At 37.2% G+C, this 13,657-nt stretch overlaps 1 protein-coding gene across 3 annotated transcripts in view; it reads left to right on the top strand.

The window, feature by feature from the left end:
- Positions 1-13,657, top strand: part of slka (STE20-like kinase a) — a 33,510-nt gene that overhangs the window by 16,511 nt on the left and 3,342 nt on the right. Inside the window, exons 12-18 of one of the 3 annotated variants that reach the window (XM_051126979.1) lie at positions 2,431-2,610; positions 7,980-8,051; positions 10,569-10,698; positions 11,279-11,403; positions 11,493-11,681; positions 11,772-11,897; positions 12,034-12,147. In XM_051126979.1, coding sequence (XP_050982936.1) covers positions 2,431-2,610; positions 7,980-8,051; positions 10,569-10,698; positions 11,279-11,403; positions 11,493-11,681; positions 11,772-11,897; positions 12,034-12,147 — 936 coding nt within the window. Of the gene's footprint in view, positions 1-2,430; positions 2,611-6,169; positions 6,263-7,979; positions 8,052-10,568; positions 10,699-11,278; positions 11,404-11,492; positions 11,682-11,771; positions 11,898-12,033; positions 12,148-13,657 lie in introns of all 3 variants that reach the window. The other 2 variants (XM_051126978.1, XM_051126980.1) reach the window with 2 other exon arrangements.

Raw genomic sequence — 13,657 nt, 5'->3', positions numbered from 1 at the left:
GTACGACCTCCACGGTTCAGTACTCGCTTGTGAATTGCGGTTTTTCGGTTTTGCATTTAAATATCTTTCTTGTTTATTTCTCTCGGAATTTGCTGTATGTGTGCCCGCGATTTCACGTGCTGAAATGAGGAAAACGCTTCCCCGCTTATATTTGAAAAAGCAACACACGCAGAGCATCTTCTGTTCTAATGACATGCAATGATAAGCCTTTCTAAACCTGTTGTCCAACAAGAGTTATAAAAACAAAAGTTATAAAAACATTATAACTTGTTTTTAATTCTCAACATCAGTCAAGTGTTTGAAATAACTTCCTTGTGTGATCTGATGTGGATTCTTATCACAGAATGAGGCAGACGATAAATTCTGTGCTCATATTCTATGTATGTCGATTAGCAATGGCTTGTGAAAATACACGAGATGGCTTAAAGAACACAGATAAACCATATATTATTGTAGACGTGTGTTTATTTTCCTTACATTTCATCATTCAGAACGTTTAACGTTATATCTTTTTATCCAGTCACAGACTCACAGCAATAGCGCTGCTTTTATCCACATTAGAGAAGCTGGAACGGAACGTAATCAATGATACTTCTTTGACGCATATGTGGATTTACTGCACGAGTGCGCCCTCTGGTGTCCAGTATGAATGAAACCCATTCTATTTTGCATAAAAATCGAAAAAATAAAACCTTTCTCAAAAGAACGATTTGCAGACATATACTAAAACACGCTTTTTTCAGTGTACAGATGTTTAAGGGAGTATTTTGTTAATTTGATCCAAAAAAAAAAAAAAACTGAAATGGCAAGATATCTGAACCGAACCGAACCGAACCGAAAACCGTGGCTAAAAACTAGGGTGACCATATTCTGAGAATCCAAAAAGAGGACACCGCCATCCTCCCCCCCAAGCGAATTATTTAATTTCTCTTTCTGTTTGAACTGAATCTTATATCAAAACCTTATTGCCTTGTAAAAAATATCATCTCTCTCAGTCTTTTCTTTATACAGGCCTAATACAAACATAAATAAATAATAGATAAAATGCTTAAATAAGAATTGCCTTGTAAAAAAACATAAATAAGGCCTAACATAAAATGCTTAAATAAGAAAAAAGAGATAGCCCACTGTTAAAAAAAAATATTCCTCTTGTGCAAAAATACAATATCTGAGCTAAAACGCCGTTGACAATTGCCTCGGTTTTGGTGCGGGCACTAGAGAACTTCTTAACGTTGGCCGAATCTGTGAATGTTCTTTTAAGCAATGCACTAGTACAGTCCATCGACCTGTAGCTGTGATGATGCTTCACTGTGTGAAATGCGAACGCACCCTCTGCAGCATGGGCTGCGTCTTCCGTTTTACCTGGCTGCACAAAGAAATCTGTCAGCTTCGAGGAGCCCTCCCCTCCCCGCACAGCATCCCTGTGCTTGGCAGTTACGATATGAGTCTCCAAGTCTCCACAGCCTTTATTGGCAACAGACACATAGGTGCCGGCTTTGCAGATGGTGCACAATGCTTCCCATTTATCACGACCACGACTGAACATCGGGTATTTTTTTTGCAATTCGTCTGTGAAATTACATTTGCGTTTCGGCATGTTAGTGACACACAGCTCTTGCAGCGCAGCTCCTCGTTTGTTTTGTTTTGACAATTGGGTCTTTCACGTCATCAGACAGGTACCTCAGAATAATGCCGGTGGGCAGTGGCTGCATTTAAAGTGTTGAATTAATGACGGTCAGTGAAATGAGGTAAAAAACCCGGACATTTTATGATATTTTACAAAATCCCCCCGGACATAATTTTATAGCCAAAAAGGAGGACATGTCCGGGTAAAAGAGGACGTATGGTCACCCTACTAAAAACCGAGGTCCATATTGAACTGTGGACTAACTGTATTGTTGCACCCCTATTAAATACGGCTTCAGATGGTCCCAAATGTGGTTGTAAACGATCCCAGCCGAGGACGAAAGGAAGATCATCTCATGTCCTCCCTCAACTTCAAAATAGTCCTATATCGCTGTTTTATCTTTTTTGTTAAGGGTGTTTGATTTTCTTTGCATGTTCACCTTGCATAGACTGGGTCGGAACTTCTGCAGTGATGTAGGATGATTTTGAAATAATTTTTAAAGTTGAGGGGGAAAAAAACGGGTTTTTCGACATACTTTAACTGTCTTGAGCCAGAATACACAGAGTTCAAGGAGACCAAGACATTATCTGTAAATTGTTGTTCTGGAAGTGGACTTCTCCTTTAATGACAGAATTTTCATTTTTGGGTGAACTATCCCTTTAATTCTAGGCTTTTAGTATTTTAGTTTACCTGCTCACTGTTAGCTCAGGTTGAACAGTATGATGATGTCTCAGGGGACACAAGCTCAAAGCTCAAGTGGTCAGTAACAGTACATCAGTATTCCTTTTTCTCTCTCTCTCCAGGGAAAGAAACGTCAGTATGACCAAGAGGTGGAGAACCTTGAGAAACAGCAGAAACAGACCATAGAGCGTCTGGAGCAGGACCACACCAACCGCCTAAGAGATGAGGCCAAAAGGATCAAAGCAGAGCAGGACAAGGAGCTCTCTAAATTCCAGAACATGCTGAAGAACCGCAAAAAAGAGGTAAGAGAGAAAGAGAGACGCAGAGTCGGATGCACTGTATTTGCTTTGCATGTATTTGTTCATCAGGCTATGACCTGTTAATTGTTGGTAATCAGAATGAGCATTTAGAGTAATTTAATAGCCAAGTACACTTAAAAAATTAGTATTACACAAATTCAATTTAAGGTAAAAAGGCAATATTCACAAATGTATCTTTAACAACCTATGCCGTGTTATGTATATAGAAATTTGTTAAAGGCTATCATTATAACTTAAAAAAAAAATGTGGTGAAAAGTGCATTGAAAGGTTTTTTTTTTTTAGTCTGTAGCAGGCAAAGGTGGCAATCTATTTGTGAGTGGTGTTTGCTAGCCAACTAGTTAGGAGAATGTGTACTTGACTGTTGAATTACTCATGCTCATCCTGAATTAGTATGCTTTTAGCAGCTTTTTTTTTTTCATTTTTGTTTTCTGGGGATGCGAAAGCCAAACAGACACTCTTGCGTTTTACATTGGCAGCTTTGCTTCTGAATCACGATGCAGCTGCAAATGGAATTGATTTCCTCATCTGTCCTTTTAGACACATCTCAGCTGCCTCTTGCTTTGTATTCAGACTTGTAAATGCAAAGCAGTTCTTTCTTATCATGTTATGTTTGCTTAACAAAACTCTGGCTCTCACATTCAATTACCTCCATCCTCAAAGAGGCTGCAAGGATAGCTTTAAAGGTTAATTGGGTGCTAAGCAATGGCTTAGGAGCAAAACAAAGGCTCCTTTCATTTCATCTCATCTTCCTCCTGCTGGTGTTTTTCAAGCGTTGCACATGAATGAAGGAATTTCAGTGCATGCATGGCTTCATGGTAATGGGGAGTGTAGTGTGGATCTGTGACTGGTCTTATTCGCTCCTAGGTAGTGATGCATGGTGCATTTGCTGTCATAGTCAGTAACATCATAATAAAGCACGTTTTAACTGTCTCTCATTGCATTATCAGCCAGCATGATACATGCTCAGAGCGATTAGCACTATTAGAGTCTCTCTTATTTTCGCTCTTTGGTTTTGGTTTTTCTTTGACACTTATACTAGACAGCTCGCTCCTCTCTAATGCTGTCATTTGCATGAAGCGAGTGCTTTAATGGATTGAGATAAGGCAATGCCTCATTTTCTCTCCCTCTCTTTCTCCCTTTCATGACACACTGTTTAAATATTTCTTGATATTTATTACTTCTACCTATAAAGTATTAATATTACAATTTTTTTTAAACTGAGAACAAGTGCATGTAAAATTACTGTTTTACACATTTTTGATATTATGCTTTTGTAAATGTCACTAATTATGTTGCTTGTGTGAGTGTGATGTAATGAGTGGAAATCAGTGCTGTGGTGAAGGGCCTCTTGTTTTGATAGGAACACACTGTATATTTAGACTCTGACTATGTACTAGAGATTAAGTTTCCTTTCGTTTTAAAAATACTGTTGACTTTCCTTGCCAGATGCACACCTCAATTGCTGAGCAGCAGATAAAGTAATTATACAGTACCATTCAAAATTTGAGTTAGTATGATTTCTTTTTTCTTCATATGTAATTAAAAAGAAATTATGCTTAAAGGAGAAGTCCACTTCCAGAACAAAAATTGACAGATAATGTACTCACCCCTTGTCATCCAGGATGTTCATGTCTTTCTTTCTTCAGCCATAAAGAAATTGTTTTTTTCTCCATATAATGGACTACTATGGTGCCCTGATTTTGAACTTCCAAAATGCAATTTAAATGCTGCTTCAAATGATCCCAGCCGAGGAAGAAGGGTCTTTTCATAAATAATACCCTTCTTCCTCGGCTGGGATCATTTACAACCACATTTGGGATCGTTTGAAGCTGCATTTAAACTGCATTTTGGAAGTTCAAAATCGGGGCGCCATACCAGTCCATTATATGGAGAAAATCCTGAAATCTTTAACTCTTACGGCTGAAGAAAAAAAGACATGAACATCTTGGATGACAAAGGGGTGAGTACGTTATCTGTAAATTTTTGTTCTAGAAGTGGACTTCTCTGTTAAGCAAGGATGCGTTAAGTTAATCAAGTCACAAGCGAAGACATTTATTATTAATGATTTCAAATAAATGCTGCTTTTGAACTTTGCTCATCAAAGACCCCTGAATAATGATTTCCACGAAAATTTTAAGCAGCACAGCTGTTTTTAACATTGATGATAAAAGTTTCTTGAGCAGAAAATCAGCATATTACAATGATTTCTGAAAGACCATATGTCAATGAAGACGGAGTAGTGACTGCTGAAAATTCAGCTTTGCATCACAGGAATAAATTACATAAACTGTAATCATTTTCAAATTGAATACTGTATTTTTGATCAAATAAATGCACCATTAGTAAGCATAAGAAACTTCTTTCTAGAACATTAAAATAAAAGTCTTATTGGCCCCAAACATGTTATTTTTACTTTTAGATTGGAAAATATATTAATATTTATTTAAAATTCACAAATAAATTGTAAATGTATAAAAAATCCATTTGAATAATCTGCCATTTAGAAGTGGCAATCAGCCAATGCAAATCCAATGCATTTTTGACTCTGGACCACAGAACCTTAGTCTTAAGTCTTAAGTAGCCTGGGTATATTTGTAGTAATAGCCAACAGTACATTGTATGGGTCAAAATTAGCATTTTTTCCTTTATGCCAAAAAAAGATATTAATTAAAGATCATATTCTGTGAAGATGTTTTGTAATTTATACCATAAATATATCAAAACTTAATTTTTAATTAGTAATATGCATTGCTAACAACTTCATTTGGACAACTTTAATGCCGATTATTTATATATAAAATATTTAATAGATAAATATTTAGATATTTTCAAATAGTTGTGTCATACATCAATGGAAAGCTTATTTATTCAGCTAAATCTCAATTTAAAAAATTGCCCCTTACGACTGGTTTTGTGGTCCAGGGTCACATTTTAGCTGATAATTCAAGCTGTATTGGTTTATCAATAAAAGTAAGTGTTAATATTTTTTTTTAGTTGGACAATGACTGGCATTTTTGAGAACAAAGGTAGTCTAGGGTCATTTCAACAGTTTTGACCCTCCCCCCAGCAAAATGTCCGTCTCTGATCAAACTGACAGCTTGACATTTTGACACTCTGCTCATGCTGATCTACTCAAAACAATAACCTGCTGACACAACAGTTCAGCTTCCTTCACTAAAGAATAAATTTCAGCAATATAGAAGTGTGCATCTTTTAGAGATTACTTTGAAGGGATCTGTATTCTGATGGCTCTAACGTTTGTGGAGGTAAAAGAGCTGTTAGTGCACTTTCACTCTTCGGCTTCTGATCAACTCTTACCGGTAGTAGCTGATCATGGGCTATTGGAATCATCTTTATATTAACTGCTAACCCAGTCCGAAATCATCAGTGGTTTGGGGATGATTATCTTTCAAATACTAAACCGTTCCTCATGATAGTTAATTAACACTTCCTGCTAAATTTTGCATGAAATTAATCACATAACCAGTCCCTACGGAAGTAAACCCATCATTCCCAACAGTCTGCATGCTCACACTGTAGGTCAAACAAGAGGTCGAAATGTCCCCTAAACACATGAGAAAAGAGCTCATGAAACGCTTAAAGGAAGACCTGGCCGCTGTTCAACATGAAGAGGTAATTTAGTTACCAGCTACTACACACATACACACTTCCACTTTCGCTTCTGTTTTCTGTCCATCTGGTCTTAAATTGTAAGACTGACTAAAATCAAGGTTATTCCTTAGATTTCCTATTTACAAATAAACTGTCATGGCTTTAATGGAGAGTTTGTCCTCCCTTAATTTTCTTAATTTGAAAACATTAAAACGAAGTTGTTATTTTGGCGGACTTTCAGGGAGACCTCAAAGGATTAGTTCTCTTCCAGAATAAAAATTTCCTTTTAATTTACTCATCCTCATGTCATGCAAGATGTTCACATCTTTTTTTTCTTAAGTCGAAAAGAAATTAAGGTTTTTGAGGAAAACATTTCAGGATTTTTCTCCATATAGTGGACTTTAATGAGACGGGTTAAACGTCCAAATGCCGCTTCAAAGGGCTCTACATGATCCCAGCCGAGGAATGAGGGTCTTATCTTGCTAAATGATCGTTATTTTCTTAAAAAAAAAAAGATGATGTACTTTTTAACCACAAACTAACTCTGCGATGAGCGTGTATGACTTGACTCATTGCATAATCACATTGGCAAGCACGGTTAGTTATTTGTCTGTGTACTTTGGTTCAAAAAACTAGGGTAAGGCCAAAAACTCCATTTAATTTTCTTCTCCAACTTTAAAATCATCCAACATTGTTATTTTAGTTTTTTGTAAAGGGTATTTGACTCTCTTTGCACGTTTGCTTTTTAAACACTCGGTCGGTACTTCCGCCTATCCGGTCAAGATAGTGCAAAACAAGTGTCTGTGGTTAAAAATTATTTATTTATTTATTTATTATAGAAAAATGACCGTTTGGCTAGATAAGACCCTTATTCATTGACTGGGATCATGTAGAGCCATTTGAAGCTGCATTGAAACTGCAATTTGGACCTTCAACCTTTAAAGTCAACTATATGGAGAAAAATCCTGGAATGTTTTCCTCAAAAACCTTAATTTATTTTCGACCGAAAAAGACATGAACATCTTGGATGACACAGGGTTGAATAAATGATCAGAAAAGTTTGATTCTGGAAGTCATCTAATACTTTAAAGCTGCTTTTTAAGCCTATCTTTTCAATTATATTGACTTTTTGATGGCTGTTCTGATGGCTTATCGACTTCCTATCATCGTTCCCACATTATAAGCGGCCCAGACTCTGAGCAGATGCAGAGATGAGTTCATACGATGCAGGATCTGCTGCAAACTGAGACGCTGAAAACACCAGACCATGAGCTGCTCGTGTGCAAAAGAACACAGTGCTGTGCTTTACTTGAAACATACAGCTCATATATTACTTGATTTTTATGCATCTTGTAGAAATATGTGTTGCTAAAGTAGCCAAAGCGGAAAAAAAAAAGTGTGGGGGCGGGAATATCCACATACTTGGCCACATAGGACTTTGCATCAATCTCGAGGAGTATAACAGACTAACGATGACTGTTGCATCTCACCACGCATGTCAAGGACGACAGCTGCACTAACCGATCGTGGTCCTTCAGACTCACCAGCTGCTAAACCCGCTCTCCGTCCATCATCTGGAAGAAACTGATTTCACTGCACGCGACTCAGGACACTAACAGATTACTGCGATGAGAAGACTAAATGACATTGTGTGTGTCTGGTTTGCGTGATACGCTTGAGTGCTGGTGTGTGTCCCCTGTTCCTGACGTGGTGGAGTTGGCTGTGTTTTGCTCCACAGGGTGTGGCCCAGGTTATGATACAGTCTTTTCAGTTGTCCTCATGTGCTCTGTTCAACGCTCAGATGCAGGATGTAAGTCTCCACTCTCCTCGTGACTCAACCCTCTCACATGTGCCCGTCCGTCACGCAAGATACAGACCAGATGCACTCACAAATGCACATTCACTGTGTAGTGTAGCTAACTTGTAGTTACAATAGTATTAGCTTACATGCTTTAAAACTGGAGAAAATAGACCACAAAATGATATACAATCCAGTAGGAAAATGCAAGTTGTCAGGTTTCATCACATCTCTTTGGAAGTTCACGTGAGCCTCTCTGGAATCAGTACAGTGTTGTCACACCTGAATTACAGTATATATTTGCTGAGTGACACTAGCAGAACTGATTTTATGTTCAGCACGATTCCACTGAAGCAAGCCCCTTTGTAACGGCGCAGTAGTGTTTGAATGTGATGTGGACGGCACATGCGAGCAGGAAGGTGCTCTGTTGTTTTGGAGTGCTGTCGCTGTGTTGCTGCAGTGTCTCAATATCTCTTCTATCCGCTCACTCTCTCATACTGTTACTGAAACTCCAGTCAAGTTTCTGTGCGTCAACCGTGCTGCTTTTTTTCTGTGTGCCACAGAGGCCAAGTTCAAAGCAGAAGTCCAAGATAAGGATGACTTTTGAAATGCGTTATTGTTATTATTAATATATTGTATTAGTTTATACATTATGTAAATATTAACAGTATTGCTGTGATTGCATCGTATTTAAATGTCCTTTAGGCAGGCCCACATGCATCTAAAATCTGCTCAGGTTTTAACAAAATTACAATGCAGGTAATTTATAAAATTATACAAATACATACACTACCATTCAGAAGTTTGGGGTCAGAAAAGATGTTTGTTTTGCTCCAAGCGCCCCGTGTTCGAATCCTGACTTGAGAACCTTTCCCGATCCCATCCCCTCTCTTTCTCCCACTTTGTGTCCTGTCAATTCTGATCTGTCCTGTCACGATGAAGCCAAAAAAAAGGGGTTGTTTGTTTGTTTTTCCTTATTTTCAAAAGAAATTAATACTTTTTATTCAGGCAAGAGAGATCAAAAGTGACAGAAATTGAACTAAACCAAAATGAAATAAAATGCCCCATAAATTCAAGACACTGCACTATTAAACGAGGTATTACAGCTGCCACAATTTAAACTAAATGTGAAAATTAATCAAAAGTGTCAATTCACAGAATTACATTTAGATTCGCTCACACTGCATCAGATTGCTTTTACATGCTGTTTTGTGCAGCATTGAGCCTTACAACCAATCAAACGCGTTTCTGTTAAACTTAGGAATGCATTGGCCAATCAGAGGTACTTAAATTAGTCAGCGCTTAAAACGCAGGAGCTGTTGTTAAGTGTGCATACTCAAATTCTTGCCTCATAAAAACAAACACAGTGCAGATAAAATGTAAAAAGATTATAAAAGAATGTAAAAGATTAATTTGGTAGCTTCAATGATTATAATGGCAGTTTTTGCATAACTTGTGCTAGCCTTGTCTAACATCATGGAACGTCATGTGAAGCCAGAATGTGGCTTTCCCATAACAAAACAAAAATGTTTTATATTGTTTTCGATATTAATAATCATTATTACAATAGAAAGAGCAGTAATCTACATTAATGATTTTTTCATAATATTGCAGCCCTATGAGCTCCTGTTTTTACATGTATAATTTAGATACAATTCTAAACAGTCTATTGTTATTAACAACAGTTTAAAATACTGATTACAGTAATTGCGTAAATGTAAGTATTTGATATTATAGACAACGTAGTATGGTTTCTGTAATTCTCACAAATGTTAAAAATGCCCCTGTAAAACAATTCCAGGGGGCAAATATTAATGGACAAGTTAATTTCTATAGTTTCTAATTTCTGATAAATTTCTGTTCTTTTGAACTTTGATAATCAAAGAGTCCTGAAAACATGATCACTATTTCCACAAAAATAAGCAACATAAGAAATGTTTTTGAGCACCGTAATAGTTGACAAGTCTTCAAAGTGATCAAAATGATGAAGTAATGGCTGCTGGAAATTCAGCTTTTGAATCACAGGAATAAATTACACTTTAAAAAAATGTTAAAATGAAAAAGTTACTTATATTTCACAATATCAATGTAACTTCGGTGAGAATAAGAGACTTATTTCAAAAACAAGGTATTAAAAAAATGTACCAATCCAAAACTTTTGAATGGTAGTACACATTTTACCTTATTTTAAACCATCTAGATGACCCAGTCTGGGCCTACCTTTAGGTTGTTACACTGTACTGTGACTTTAAATGTATTGTTAATCTGTTCTCTAGTTCCTTCCTTTCACAAATCTTTATTCATTTATCATGAATTATAAATGTTTTATCTTTGTTAAATGGTTTAAGTGTGCGACTTTCCTCTCAACATAGTGTTATCATTGCTGTGGTAGTGTGAACTTTGACTGCTTCCCCTCGAGCATGATCATGTACAGATACTAATTTATAACTCCCTTGTTGTTTCTTTATCCAACTCCTCTCTTCTTTCTTTCTTCCTCTCTCTTGTTCTTTCGCCGCTCGTCTCTCTTAGGAGCAAGAGTTTCTTCAGAGGCAGCAGCAGGAGCTGGATGGAGCTCTGAAGAAGATCATCCAGCAGCACAAACTAGAGATTGCCACAATTGAGAGAGACTGTCTCAACCACAAGCAGCAGCTCATGAGAGGTCAGGCACTATAAACAAGTATTTGTACATTAATAATAATGGAATGGCCCATGTTTGTTTTTTGCATGCAGTATCTTCTCAAATAGTTGCACTTCAAACTTCACAGTTTGCCGTTATGAGGAAGTTCTGTAGCCCTTTGTGTTAAATTGTGGTTTTGTTTATTCTAAATAAATTAGCTGCGCACATGTGGTGATATATTTTTTCTAGGTCACACTTTCAACTTCAACCACAAAGGAAACAAGCCAAACACGTTACCTGCTTCCACAGACAGTAACGCTCTCTCTACCTGGAATAGAGCTAAACTGCGTGTTATTTTCAGACAGGGGTCCAATTATAAAGTTCTCAAGTTCTTATAAAGGCCAGCCGTTTGTCTCTTGAGGTGCGGCCCAGATCTCGTTTGATGAGGCGTGCGTGTGAAAATTATTTCATCAAGGCCGTGTTGAGATTTGCCATTTATGTGTAATGAACTGTATGACTTCATGTTTGCAAAACATGTCTAAACCTGCATGAGTCAAACGGTCTGGTTCTAATGGCTGAGAATCATTCTATTTCCTTTTTTCTTTGTCTCACAATCCCACAGCCCGGGAGGCCGCTATGTGGGAGCTTGAGGAGCGCCACCTGCAGGAGAAACACCAGTTGCTGAAGCAGCAACTGAAGGATCAATACTTCATGCAGAGACATCAGCTCCTCAAAAGACATGACAAGGTGAGACCGGACTGTCAGTCTATGTTTTGTAAGATTATGTTTTGTAGCAACTCTCTGACTGTTTTTTTCTTCATGCGGCGGGTCGTTAGGAGATGGAGCAGATGCAGGGTTATAACCAGCGGCTGATAGAGGAGATGAAGAACAGGCAGGCACAGGAAAGAGCTCGGCTGCCCAAGATCCAGCGCAGCGAAGCCAAGACCCGTATGGCGATGTTTAAAAAGAGCCTACGGATCACTGGCACGGGAACACCAGAGCAGGACAGAGAGAAGATCAAACAGGTCAGACTCTCTATCAGGAAGCTTTGTCAAGATCAGAGTAATCAGGCTTGTGTTAAGACCTAAGGGTGTTTTCTGCTTGCTTTCGAGCAGTTTGCTGTTCAAGAGGACAAGAGACAGAAGAACGAGAGACTTCATCAGCATCAGAAACATGAGAACCAGATGAGAGACCTGCAGCTGCAGTGTGACTCCAACATTAGAGAACTTCAACAGATGCAGGTCTGTAACACACATACATACACAATTATACTGTCGTCCTCTTTTTCTTTGTGCTTGGATTTTTCATTACTTTTAAATTCAATTAAGTTGTTTTTTGTCGGTTCTAATATCTGATTTGTTGTCTTTCTGCCATCAGAATGAGAAATGCCACCTTCTGATTGAGCATGAGACTCAGAAGCTGAAGGAGCTGGATGAGGAGCACAGTCAGGAGCTGAAAGAATGGAGGGAGAAGCTTCGGCCCAGGAAGAAGGTATGTGGTTTTCATTCACATTTAATTCATATACGTTTTCATAAGATCCAGTTAAAACTTAACATTGCAAGTGCATATAAAATATAAAAATAGAAACCTAGTGATAATATTTATATATGTATATCAGGGACGTTTTCTCTGAGGAGGAGGCAGTGTCTCCTCAAAATATTAGATGAGAAAAGAAATTCATAGTACAAAAATAAAACCATGCCAATGTTACAGAAGATAACATTCCAAAGTGTTTAAGTCACTCGTTTTCTAAAGAAATACTGTCCAACAGTGACACACACAGGTAAACCTCTGTCACCTCCCCTGAGCCCGTTGAGTTTTACCACACTCCCTAAAGCGTGCCATGAGTTTGGTTGAGGGTAATTGAGAATGAAAGAAAGTCACGTAAGTGGAGTCAGTGCCTCCATCACTATATGATTTGATATGACTTTTTTTTTTTTTTTTTCTCCCCGTTGTGATTGGTTCATGCGATTAAATCCCAGCTCTTGTGTTTGTGCACAGTCTGTTTTCACAAATCAGTCTGAATGAAGAATAAAGTGGCATTAATGGCAACACTACTTTGGCATGAAAACATAATTTTTTTAATGAATAATCAGCTTGGTCAAATTTGAAAGAAATCTCAATATTTGCCAAGCTTTGACTGTTGATCTGAAAAATTCAAAAATAGGCCTAGTTAAAAGTTAACTTTTTAGAAAAATAGCTGAACACTTGTTCACAAATAAAATATTGTTTAAATCGTTACTGCCTTGAGTTATTGTAATAAATGTAAAATGCTTATAATCATTAACTTTTTTCATTTTCTGATAGTGTAAGTAGTTTATTTAACCAAGAAACTGGGACTGGGACTTGAATTTGCATTTGATTAATAAAAAAATAATAATAATAATAAAATATAACTTTTTTTTTTTTTTTTTGCCTCCTAATTTCAGAACACCACCGCACACCACTGATGCATATGTATGTATGTGTGTCATTGGTGTCCAGTGGTGTTCTGAAATGAGGAGGCAAAGTCCTCAACAAGTTTTTTTTTTTTTTTTTTTTTTTTTTTTTTTGTGTTTTAATCGGATGTAAAGTCATGTGCCTTTTCTTGGTTAAACATTACTTACACTTTCAGAAAAAGAAAAAAATCTATTTTATGTTTTTACGTTAACAATGTGATCAATGTTATATTTATTAAAGCTAAATATGAGGCTGTTTTTTTGTTTGGTTTTGTTTTGTTTTTTTTACTTTTGCTACAGTGACACCTTACATTTACTCTACTCTGTCATTTTCAACCCTCGAAAATGGATACTTTTGAAAACTCTGCAGACCGTGGCTGCCCACATTCGCTCTGCATGTCCTTGACGACCATTATAAATGGTCATGTGACTTGTGTTTTCAGTTGTGTAGTATGGACGGAGATTGTTCCTGAAACGCAATAAAAAAACTGTGACAATGATTGTTTTAATTTTAAAATGCCATTTTAAAATGAAAACACACCAGTGTGAACAGGGCCTGAATC

Source organism: Labeo rohita, chromosome 13 (genome assembly GCF_022985175.1).
Source record: "Labeo rohita strain BAU-BD-2019 chromosome 13, IGBB_LRoh.1.0, whole genome shotgun sequence".
Classification (NCBI taxonomy): domain Eukaryota; kingdom Metazoa; phylum Chordata; class Actinopteri; order Cypriniformes; family Cyprinidae; genus Labeo; species Labeo rohita.
The sequence above is the reverse complement of the archived record's forward strand: the minus strand, read 5'-3'. Positions and strand labels throughout refer to the sequence as shown.